Source organism: Anser cygnoides, chromosome 1 (assembly GCF_040182565.1).
Source record: "Anser cygnoides isolate HZ-2024a breed goose chromosome 1, Taihu_goose_T2T_genome, whole genome shotgun sequence".
Taxonomy (NCBI): Eukaryota; Metazoa; Chordata; class Aves; order Anseriformes; family Anatidae; genus Anser; species Anser cygnoides.
In genome coordinates, this window is record NC_089873.1 from 133,745,083 (window position 1) to 133,757,545 (window position 12,463).

Genomic DNA, 12,463 nt, shown 5'->3' on the forward strand with positions numbered 1-12,463 from the left:
CTGAATATTTTGCCTGCTTTGCCTCTGGTTTTCTAAGTCACGCTTTCTGGCAGTGCAGCTTAAGCAGGAATTGGACATTGCTCTGCCTGCCCTCAGCCAAAAGCCTGGTGGTAAAGCAAGCTCTTAAGGCAGTTGTGGCGATTGTGCAAGCAGAATCATGGAGTACAAGCCCGTTTGCTCTCTTGGTGAGTGATCTATTAGCAGTGATATACAAGTGGAAACCACACATCACACAGTGCAGGTGGTTCAAGCATCTCAGCACACCTAACAAACTGGGCTGCTTAGAGAATTTAGGATGAATTGAAAGGATGACTTCTTCCTCAGCAGTGATTGTCTGTTAGTGCTGGAGCTGTGCCAGTGCCCCCTGAGTCAAGAGAGAGGTGTTACTGGATGTGTTTAGCAGCATGATGGTCTCCTCCTAACGCAGAGAGACCAAAGACACTCCAGAGTTCTGAGTTGTTCCCCATAAATTTAAATTTCAAAGATGCTTTAAGGATTTTTTTCCACAACAGTAATGAAAAATGCCTGCCCTTCCAACCAGGAATGGTATGGTTTTTCTGTATCGTGTGGAGGAAGAAGAAAGCAGGAAATTCACAGCTCTGCCAGGCTTTACTGCTTGTTTAGTTCCTCTTCCCTTGGGGTACTGATCTTTCCAGGTCTTCTTGATTTTCATTTCCTTGAGATCTGTCTCACCCCACAATTAATAAAAATAATTTGATCCATTCCACCCCTTTCAGGTCACCATTGGCCACATCTCTCAGCACAGTTCGATTTTGCTTTTTATCTTTGGAGGAACTATAGCGGAGTGTGAAAGCTGTTGAAATTGTAATCCTTGGGAGTGGCTATGAATGATAGTCACAAGAATCATGCTTTTATATTTAGATACTGAGATAAATAATCTTATCATCCATTGCTTATTATTTAGTCTACAGTTCCTCATTGCATTTATATTTCTCTGAGGCTGTTAGAAAAGACACAAGCCTAATTTATCAGTAATAAAACTTTATGAAGAGAACACAGCTGAATAGTGAAACAGAATTTGAAACAAAATGCTTGAAATGGTCTTTGTCAGGAGGACCTCTTTAATTCTGATCAACCTTTTGGACTTTACATCTCTACCAAAAAACACATTTTGCTAAAAGTCTTGTAACTGTACATCCATTATTCAGTTTACAGAATTCACCTTCCATCAGGATGCTAGCAAATGATGCTACCACAAGGAACGGTAGCAAACTAAACTCTTGGTAATGCATCTCATAGAATGGTTTGAGTTGGAAGGGACCTTAAAGACCATCCAGTTCCAAATCCCCTGCCATGGGCAGGGACACCTCCCACTAGACCAAAGCCCCATCCAGCCTGGCCTTGAACACCACCAGGGATGGGGCATCCACAGCTTCTCTGGGCAGCCTGTGCCAGGGCCTCACCACCCTCTGAGTGAAGAATTTCTTCCTAATATCTAATCTAAACCTACCCTCTTTTAGCTTAAAGCCATTCTCCCGTGTCCTATCACTGCACTCGCTGACAGAGTCCCACACCATCTTTCCTGTAGGCCCCCTTTAGGTACTGGAAGGCCACTGTAAGGTCTTTGTGGAGCCTTCCCTTCTCCAGGCTGAACAACCCCAACTCCCTCAGCCTGACTTCACAGGAGAGGTGCTCCAGCCCTCTGATCATCCTCGTGGCCCTCCTCTGGACTCATTCTAATATATCCCCATCCTTCTTGTGTTGGGGGTCCCCAGAGCTGAGTGCAGTGCTCCAGGTGGGGTCTCACAAGAGCAGAGCAGAGGGGAACAATCACCTCCCTCACCCTGCTGGTCACGCTTTTGATGCAGCCCAGGATACGGTTGGCTTTCTGGGCTGCAAGCGCACATTGCCAGCTCATGTTGAGCTTCTCACCAACCAACTCCACCAGGCCCTTCTCCTCAGGGCTGCTGTCAATCCATTCTCCACCCAGCCTGTATCTGTGTTTGGGGTCGCCCCAGCCCAGATGCAGGACCTTGCACTTGGCCTTGTTGAACTTCAAGAGGTTCACACAGCCCCAGCTCTCAGGCCTGTCCAGGTCCCTCTGGATGGCATCCCTCCCCTCCAGTGTGTTGCCTGAACCACCGAGCTCGGTGTCGTTAGCAAACTTGCTGAGGGTGCACTCAGTGTCACTGTCCATGTCACCAACAGAGATGTGCCGGTCCCAGCACTGACCCCTGACCCCCGCTGACCGCAACTCTTTGAGAGTGACCATCCAGCCAATTCCTTACCTACTGAGTGGTCCATCTGTCAGCTCCATGTCTCTCCAATTTAGAGACAAGGATATGATGGGGGACAGTGTCAAATGCTTTGCACAAGTCCAGGTAGATGGCATAAGCTGCTCTTCTTTTGTCCAGTAATATTGTAACCCCATCATAGAAGGCCACCAGCTTTGTCAGGCATGATCTGCCCTGAGTGAAGCCGTGTTGGCTGTCACCAGTCGCCTCCTGATTTCCCACGTGTCTTAGCATGGTTTCCAGCAGGATCTGCTCCGTGATCTTGCTGGGCACCGAGGTGAAACTGACTGGCCTGTAGGCCCTGGGTCTTCCTTTTTTCCCTTTTAAAAATGGGGGCCGTGTTCCCCCTCTTCCAGTCAGTGGGAACTTCACTGCACTGCCACAGCTTCTGAGATATGACGGACAGTGGCTTAGCAGATCGCAGCTTTCTCAGAGCTAGTATTGGCTCCTCTGATGGAGGTTGCTTGGAACGAGTAAGGTCTAATTGACCCAGTTGCAACTTAATACATATGCTTAAGAGAAGCCTTTCTTTCACTAACCCCATGAAAATAAGCAAGCACTGATCAAGAATTCTTGAGTATTCCTACCTCTGACTTACAGCACGGAGGTTTCACTTAGATACCATTTTGCTAGAAATTTCTATTACTATAAATAAATGTAATTATTCTGCTGTATCTCCCAACACACTGTAAATCTTTGGCTCCACTATCACAAAACGATTTGCTCTAATTAACCACTCTCCCTTGTCAAGACAGGCAGCCATGAATAGCAAATCAAAATATTTCAATAGAGGTGGACATACGGCGTGAATCTGGTCATTCTCCAGCAGTACTGTGGTATTTTAGGTTATGAACTCACTCCGAGTGAGCAGGAGGTACACAGAATCCTTCGTCCTGTTCCATCCCAGAAGAGAATTGCCAGAAAGCACCACATCAGCAGTCCAGATATTCTCGGTATCTCAGCCATGGCAGCAGCCGACACATGGCAATGTTTTCAGAAGAAGCAGCAGACGAAAGGTAGTAATAGTGGATCAGTTTTTAACTGCACAAGCTTGTTGCATCCAGAAACAAATCAGAGGACATTAGAATTAGATTCATAGCAGTTGTTGCCTCTAAAACTGACACATTTGGCAGGAGCGGAAGGCACAGCCTAGTCACAAAACCATCTCTCCTGCCCAATTTAGGACACTGCCTCCAAGACAGGGATATCAAAGCACCTAAAAATGAAACTGCTGTGAGAATTTTTAACATAGGAGAGAACAAAATTCGTTTTATGCATATTCTCCGTAAAGGCTCAACTGCATTGACTGAAATAACACTCTTCACCCAAGTTAAACAACAGCTGTATAAGGCACGTGCCCACAGGTTTATAACCAAAACCAAAGTCCTAAACATAGCCTATCTTGAAAACATCATGCCTACTTTGCTTGTAGGTATGCTATGGTAGTCTGGGAAAGAAACTACCTTATGCTATTTGAACTACGTTCAATTTATTTCCATTCAAATTATCTCCTGAGATGTATTAAATTAAGTTAATCTACTTCAAATGGAACAGCTTTATTCATAGAAACATTATCAAAGCAGTAGGAAGGGAAAATTAAACACAGCATTTCAGAGGCAAGTTTCTGAACCACATGGGTAACCCAATTTGTAATTTGAGGTTCATTATAATTAGTTAAGTTACAGACTGGAACTGTGGTAAGTGAACGTGATGACCAATTTACCACTGCTTAAACAATTGACAACATGCAGTCTAGTACTTTTAAGGTGTAATTATTATTATTATTTTTTAATAACATCTACTGTGCAGGTAGGTTCTGCCCAAGTAAGTAGAAAAATAATTTAAAATCCTACAACCGAGAAGCCCTTAAATAGGACAAACCTATAAACTTCTGCAATAAATGACTGGACACCATTAAATATTTAATCTTTTACTGCACACCCACCATAAGGCCTTGCTAGCTCTTGGACTGCCAACAGATAAGTTCATCTGTAGAAATTGAGACAATTTAAGTACACCAGAACTGACCAACAGAGCTTCATGAGGAAAAGAACAGAGTGAAAAGGTTACTCCTTTAAAATCTGAGGGTCTCAAATACCTCAAAACAGAAAATAAAGAGACTAATTTCAGTTTAAAGATTTTTTTTTTTAATTTAAACAGTACACAGAAGTAGACTTATTCTCCTGTAGCTGCCCTCCTGGATTAGACCAAGTGACCTGCAGACCTAGCACAAAGAGGTGGGTGCATGTACTTGCAGAGGGAAAGGAAAGGAGAAAGGGGTGTAAAGCATCATCAGAAATTTATGAAAATCCTCCAAATATCCAAGTCTTCCTTTATTTCCTTTTCCCACATGGTTCCTACGATGAAGATCTTCATGGACAATTCATTTCTATGACAATTTATGAAGCCATTATGAGTTACCTGTGGTCACCTTTACTATAAGTTTGCATGCGCTTTTGTTTCCCATTAAGGTGAAACTAAACGGTTTCTTTGGAAGCCTGTTAGAGATGGAGAGTTCACAGTCATCTTGCAAAAAATGTTGAGAGCCACGGACTTCAGATATTTCCATAAAAAGCATCATTCTAAACAGAGGATGAAGATGAAGCCAAAACAGTGTGGTCACCTAAGGAGAAAAATCCGAATGCCTTCCCTGGTGTATACTCCATAAGTCATAGGAGCGATTTACATTATCCACTTCGTAACACATCTTCCTTTATGCCTCCCCCCCTTTAATTATACTGAGTAGCCATTAACGTGCATTAACATTCCTGGTACTTACACTGGGGAGCTGAGAATGATCAATTAATCTACATGCCAAACAATCTGCAAAAAGAAAGCATGCTACTTCAGAGCACCAGATAAGCAGCTACAGGCACTGTTGATATCACGAGATGGTTAACACTGCACGGCAGAACAGCAGGTTTTGACAGTTAAAACTGCACACAAAGAGTAACTCCGTACATCGAAATATACAGTTTATTTTCTCCAAGTCAAGCAATACCATTTTTCAGTAGGTGTTAAGCGTTATGCAGGAAAACTGTACATTTTCACTCTGGGCTGCAAGATCCAAACAACTGGCGGAACATAGTGGAAATCTTTCACTATACAAAGAGATCTAAAACTGAGAACATAAGGTGAAGAAACAGCCATCCCCAGGATGCCAAAGGCAAAACATTAGCACCAGATTTTTTCAAAGAGCAACAGTATAGCTATTTACAGATTTACATATAACATTGGGAGGCAAACATCTTCAGGTTCCCAGGGCGAGAGATTTTCAACAGTTTTAAAAAAGGAAAGGAGAAAATGGTGTCTACACAACTGTTCTGTGAAAGGGATAATATATATAGCATTCACAATATTGCTACCTTTTATCAGAAAGATCTAAATCAAAGTACTGTATACAAACACGTTGTAATTATATTATTATTCACATTTCACATACACATTTCAGAGTAACCACAATATGCAAAATCTTTAAAATGCCACAGATAAAACAATGCACACTCTTCTCCAAGCTAAAGATAAGCATAATTTATTTGGGAATTGTTTAGTTTTGGGTTTGTTACGGTTAAGGGATAAGTAAGGACAAAAGGGATCACTTGTCCTAGGAACATAGCAGCAAGTAATTGTGAGATGCCAGAAGACTAGCTTTCAGAACTAGAGGAAGAAAGTAAGGGCAGCTGCAGGTCTTGTAACATGGTAGCCCTGTTTGACCTCAGCTGATAGACAACAATTTCATTACAGATTTGGTCCAGGTATACAAAGTAGTGCACTATAACAGGGTAACGGTCCTTTAAGCGTTTGCACCTGTCCGTGAAGGAATTGGTTCCAGAAGATTTTCGCACCAACTCCCCAGCTTGCAAGGAATTCACTGGTCAGAGCCTCCCTCTCCAGTTCTCTCCCTGGGAAAGAGGTGATCCAGGTGAGAAGAACAGGAATCTTCGGTGAACGCTGCCACTGCACCGAGAGTGGAAAGAATTCTTTTCTCTCTCCTTTTAACATCTTACTACTCGTATTTCCAACCTGTTTAGCTACAGACCGGCATTCACGTTGGCCTCAAAAATGGCTTCCTGTTGAGCAATGTTTGTTTAGTTTAAGGAGAGATAAATGGTTTCCTTACTACAATGAAAACGGCATACACAAAGTCATCCAAGACTCTCCTTTGCCCACAAAACTTTATCTTAACTTAGAACACAACATTTAGACACTGCAGAATTTCTCTGTAAGTATCTCAGCAAGTCAGCATAACCTATTGCCGTGCTAAAACATGAGTTAGCACCTCTTTTTAGAGCTATTGGACATCACACCTTACAGTCAATGGCAGTGTTACTAGAATAGAACCAGTAACCTGATAGGGTGAAATAGCATCTTCTCATTTATCGCTGTGTAAAAAAACAACAAAACCAAACACTTATGTTCACAGTTACAAAGCAGAATTGTTCCAAATAATGCACAGTATTTACATGGCAGAAATCGTTTATATTGCATTTCGTAGTTTGAGAAAGTAGAAAGGGAACAGCATTTATGCAGGTCAATTTCAGTATAATTTAGCTGTCTATAAAAAAAATCACAATGTTCAGCAATCAGAAGAAAAACAGAAGCAGTGTCCTTAGCCTACATTTATTTTCATAAAATGTAGCAGTTTGGGGGTAGGAGGAATAAAAACATGCATAAAAAGCACAAGAAAGAACAAATGAGCTTCTAAATAATTTAGATGAGAAATGTTTTGAACAAAATCAGCACAGTACTGCCAGCCTGTTTCTCAAATCAAGCACAATTTTTTAAAAAAAGTCACCTGTATTACAGCAAGATGGTGTACAATGACATCTTGCAAAATAATTAAAAAAAAACACACCTTCAATAAGGTAGCTATTAGGTGATTTGCAAGCTGGTTTAAGAAGTGTTAAACTGAGACTGATTTTAAAGTTATTTTCTGTGAGGGGAAAGTGCCACCTTATCTACAATACTACAAAAAAGTGTCTGATGCCACAGGATCAGAGTGACACTACATTTCAGCAATCTGAATATATTAGGTATAAGAGGCAGACTTCCCCTATTTAATGTGTCTTTAAAAAAAAAAAGCCACTATATTCAGAGCTTCTAAATTTGTGTGCATTCATAAATTGCTATTGGGTTTCCCAGCAATCTGTACAGCCTCTGAACATAAAGAAAGTATACATCCTACTCTAAAAAATGCTTGCATGCACAACTGCCACAGACTTTCAACTTACAGAGCTGGAACGTTAAGAGTCTATCCTTTTCTGTGGAGCTTTCTGTAACTTAAGCAATGAGAAGTGGCTATAGAGTCCAGCAATAAAAATGTGTTCTAAAAAATTAAATACATCATCCCAAAAAATGAAAGAGTATTATTGCTGCTGTGAGAGCTATTTTTCTCTTGTGCACTTGTTTCTCTATCGGACACTCAGAAAAGCCAAGATATTCATTTGTATACTTGGAAACACCCCCATCCCTTCCTTCTTTCCCATTTTTCACTTCCTTGGTCAAACTTATTTGAGCCGTTCAGGCTGGAGGCTATCGGTCAGACACTTCAGTTGCTCTTCCCCCAGCTTGATCTTGTCCTCAAGCTCTCGCTGCTCGATGATGAGAGCCGACTTCATTTTTACAAAGTGCTCATAGTCTGCTAAGTTCTCCTCACTCAAGTAGTTTGCCAAAATGTCAAAGACAATGCGCTCTCGACGGTCCAGGTTCTCCTTCAGTTCCTTTGCATCTTCATGTTGCTGGGTCAGCAGCTTCTGCTTCTCTACCAATGTCCGCTTAGGGGAAAAGAAAAACAGTTAAAATTCACAGAGTTCACCAGCATGAGCTTCAGGTTTTAAGTCTTGTATCTGTTTTACCTGCAAAGACACTTTTCCAAATACGTGGAGAGGTAGAATAAGATTGCTCCTTAAAGTTTATTCTGATAAAATATACTAATAAACAGGAATAAAACTTAGTGAATCAGTGAACAACCCACCATTAATTCCTATTGGCCTCAGCAGCAAGAGCTTCAAAGACTGCTTAACTATTTAGTAGTTCTAAATAGTTATAAAAAGCACAGTTGCCTTTGAGAAACATCCAAGTTCTCCGAAATAAAATTTCACTCATCTACGTCTTAGATCTTTAATACACAGCACTGAACTTCCACACTGAAATAGCTGTGGTTAGAGAGCACAGAAACATTCTAATTAACGGAGCAATTTGTTCTCGCACCACAGCTCACGATGCTGCACATTATGCAGTTCTGCTTCAATCTGCATGGCTTCTCCGTGAGATGTGAAACCATGTGGTCTTACGAAATGACCAACAGTGAAAGCTGGGGCAAGACAATAAAAGGGAAAAAAGAAAAAACCAAAAAGCATCCTCCCCAAAGGGCTGCAAACTTCCTGCTTCGTGCATTCACAATAATCACTCTCTCACAGCTATGACAGAGGAGGATATCTGAGACATTGCTGTGACACAGAAGTCTGCGTTGCTCTAAGGGCTGCTCTGGCCAGACAGGAGCTCCTACTGTTTGAGAACTAATGCACGGAAGATACAAAATATGAAAGAGGCAGACTGAATGGAGAGCCACACAAAGAAAGAGGACAGGAGCTTTGTATCCCATTCATACGTATGTACCAGAAAGAAAGGTGACGCTCATCTGACCCAACTTCACCTCTCTACTCCTGGCGGACAGCCACACCTGAATCACTCAGCTACAATCCTCCAGCAGTACATGGGGAGAAATGGGAGTATTATTAATCTGACCTATTTCAGATGTCTGCCTAGAACTGATTGCCTTTTTCCAGCACCAGTGAGTACGGCTGGCCTACTCGGATGTCAGGAATTCCAGTACAGGCTTCTGAACCTAATCAGAAAGTGCCACTAAGAGGTACCAACGCTGTAATTTTTAGCTTTGCTTCACAGCTTTTCTTTGAGAACCTATGCCTTCAAATAAACCACAATCTGCTTTTGTGAAGCTGTTCAAGTAAATCTGTCCTTTTTTTTATTATTTGGACTTCATATGTTAAATGACACACACTATAATTGGCCTCAAGGATTTACAGGGAAGTGTTTTTATAGACCACAGAAACTGTGTCTTTTCAAGATGAAAGTATGAGACAAAGGGGGACGCACGCGGGCAAGCTACAATAGGCATGTCTGTCAGCGGCACACGAATCCTGTGCTGCCGTTGTACACGGGGCTCAAAGCTCAGAGGGTGAAACACTAAGACTTTTGCTCTCAGAGTACTTGAAATATGCAGCCCAGATTAAATCAGGGTTCGAGACAGCCACTGAAGACAATTGACAGAAATCACACACTACCAGAAAAATACACAGTTCGATCTTCCTTTGAGTGTATGCCAGGGGAAAAGCCTCACTGCAAGTAACTTGCAAGCAGAGCTATCTGCTGCAAAGAGAGGGAAAGACTTCTCCAAAATTCACCAGTGGAACTAGCAGCCAAGCGCAGAGGTGGGAGCACGGCCAGACTGCTCCACGGAGCAGCTCTGCTGTTTGCGAGTACACTGAGAAGAAACAGAAGGATTACAACTCGATGAACTGGAGAGGGCACAGAGCAACCAGCTGGTGGCTCAGTTGCACAGGTACCCACCCAGTCCTGTGCTGGGATGTTTAGCCCTTTCCAACAATTCCTGAGATTTAAGCTGTTCTGTTTCTTCTTACCATGCCTGCAACATGACTTTAAGATGAACAGGAGTAACCTCACAGTTCAAGAAAAGCAAACACTATTTTTGTTACAAACTTTGCACAATACTTAAGCACCTCTACCCTTGTGGAGGTTTAGGGGGTACCTTAGGTGAGTAGGATGTAAGACAGGTAGAAGGCAAATGAAATACATCCTGAATTTGCTTTTACCCCTGTCAAAGACGACTGACACCAGAAAGCTTGCTTTGAAAGGTAAAGTGAAACACGAGAAGGCTCAAGATAGCATTCTTGAGAAGACTCTTTAATCAATGGTTAAATGGTTCACTAGGCCTACAGGCACAACTGCTTGTACCTACCGTGCAGACAGGTGGGTTAGAGCCTGGTAGCGTCTGATGGACTTCAACCAATCAAAGCAAAACAGAGTGCAGAAATTTGTTGTTGTTGTTGTGTTTGTTTGTTTAGAGACCTCAGCGATATGCAGGACATCTGAAGCTGCTCTGATGGAACAAGCATTGGCTCCTCCTATTGAGAGCCCTTCTCAAGATTTGTTTGCTGTTTTGAATAGCAGACGAACAAAAAGGGTCTGCTTCCATGCATGTGACTTCCCAACATCCAGTTCCTGAACTGGTATCCTTGGCACTTGGTCTTAGTCTAGCAAAAACAGGTCTTACAGGCCTAGGCACCTGATCAAATTTGTGAAGTGCTCATTCAGTGCCTGAGGGTTCTCAATGCACTCTGGTTTTGATTGATAAAGGAAGTAATGGGAAGACACTGGCGGGGGCTGGAAGCTATTTCAGAAGAAATCACTTTCAGCAGCTACAGCTGAAATACCTGACACTGTTCCTCATGGCAAGAGAGACCTATGAGAGACCACCTGATAGAGTATTAATTCAACAGTGGTCATTTGCTTGCTGACAGACTGTTTATTTAGAAGTCTGCTGAGCTGGTGGTGGTTCCTAGAAAGTGCAGAGCTATCAGAGTTGTGTTTATTAGACACCGTCAGCTTAAGACTACAAACAAACAAAATAGCAACCAGTGATCATTAGGGATATGACCCCCATGGAAGATGGGAGATGGAAGTAATCTCCCCTATGTTTTGCTCATATGGTACATTAGTAATACACCAAATATCATAACGTGGTCTGCATAATACCAAATGACCAAAGAAAGCCAAAGCCACAGATGCCAATCTAAATTCAAAGATACACATACGTACCTCTACACAAATTATATTTATAGTCAAAGTATCTAGCAGGGACTTGATCCATTTGAGGAGCATCTCTGACTGACACTTTTAGACATATATCTGACGTTACTATGGCAAAACTGGTGTCAATGCATGAGAAGACACATGGGGATTAGAATACATTAGGGATTTGGATTTTTGTCAGTCTACAGTTGACAGCAGAATACACAGACAATTTCTGCCTGCCCTTACCATGCCACCTACTCACCTTCTTCTTCTCCACACCTAGCTACATAAGCTATTTTTATCATAGCTCTCAAGCTGTGTTTCCTATGTGCTCAAATCATCTGGTATATCTTTTCCCAGCTTACACTCCCATCTTCAAGCCCATTAGGCAACTGCAACCACATTTAGAAAAAAAAATCTGTCTAAAAGAGGATTAAATTTCTCTAAGTTTCAGAAGCTTTGATCTATCCTCTAATAAGCTGTCAAATACCTTCCCTTTGCCTCAGTCAGAAAGGGGTCTGGACAGCCATTAAACAAGTATGCTTGGCAGCAGCTAGGGCCAAACAGCAAGAACACAGCTTCAAATTGGTCCCAGCACTTACTGATTCTTATTGATGAAACAATGGAGCATGTTGAGGAAAAAACATAAATCCACAGCTCGTGGAAAAAAAAATCTGATACAGTGCTTAGGTGGACTTCTGGCACTTCATTTCTCAGCTACAAGCTCAAATACCCACTTTACATTTATTTAACTGCAAAGGCTAAGCTCACGACACATAATCTGTCCTATATTTATTCTAACCTTTGATTTTCCCACATGCTTACATCTCTCCTTTGGTGCATTTCTGTATCAATAGGTATCTGCTTCCCAACTAAGTCCTGCTGGGATCTGGAATTAAACAAGGAACAAGGTGGGGTCCAAAAGGTAAGAGTAGCTTGAGCCCCCCTGAAATTTTCACAGCTGCTGGGACTCCTCTATTAGCACGCTATTTCTATGCTGAAAAATTCTTTTTGTACTGCCTCCCTCCTGCCCCAATCCCCTTTATTTATATTTAGGACTTGTCCTTTCTGTCCTTTCTTCCTAGGCATTGTAGAGGAAACTGTAGCAGACGAGGAACATTTTCTTTGTCACAATCTCACAATTTTCTCTCAAGACTCTTGTGGAGTATAAAGAAATCTGTAAGCTTTCTTCATGTTAGCACAACGTGACATTTCTTTTCCCATCTTTTGAGTTATCAGACAGAATAGCATTTTTGTCTCTTTTGTTATGCTCTTATCAGTAGCTTTCCTCTTTCATTAATATTTTTCTGAGAAGCCTGCTTTCCAGTTATGTTGCACCCCAAAGCACCACTGCCTGCCAAGCCACTTGTAGT

At 41.9% G+C, this 12,463-nt stretch overlaps 1 protein-coding gene across 3 annotated transcripts in view; it reads right to left on the minus strand.

Moving 5' to 3' along the window:
- Window positions 1-5,213: 5,213 nt before the first annotated feature.
- Window positions 5,214-12,463, minus strand: part of SHROOM2 (shroom family member 2) — a 127,308-nt gene continuing 120,058 nt past the window's right edge. For all 3 annotated transcript variants that reach the window (XM_048066748.2, XM_048066749.2, XM_048066750.2), the window contains one exon: window positions 5,214-8,029. In XM_048066748.2, coding sequence (XP_047922705.2) covers window positions 7,763-8,029 — 267 coding nt within the window. In that variant the 3' untranslated portion in view covers window positions 5,214-7,762. The remainder of the gene's footprint in view (window positions 8,030-12,463) is intronic.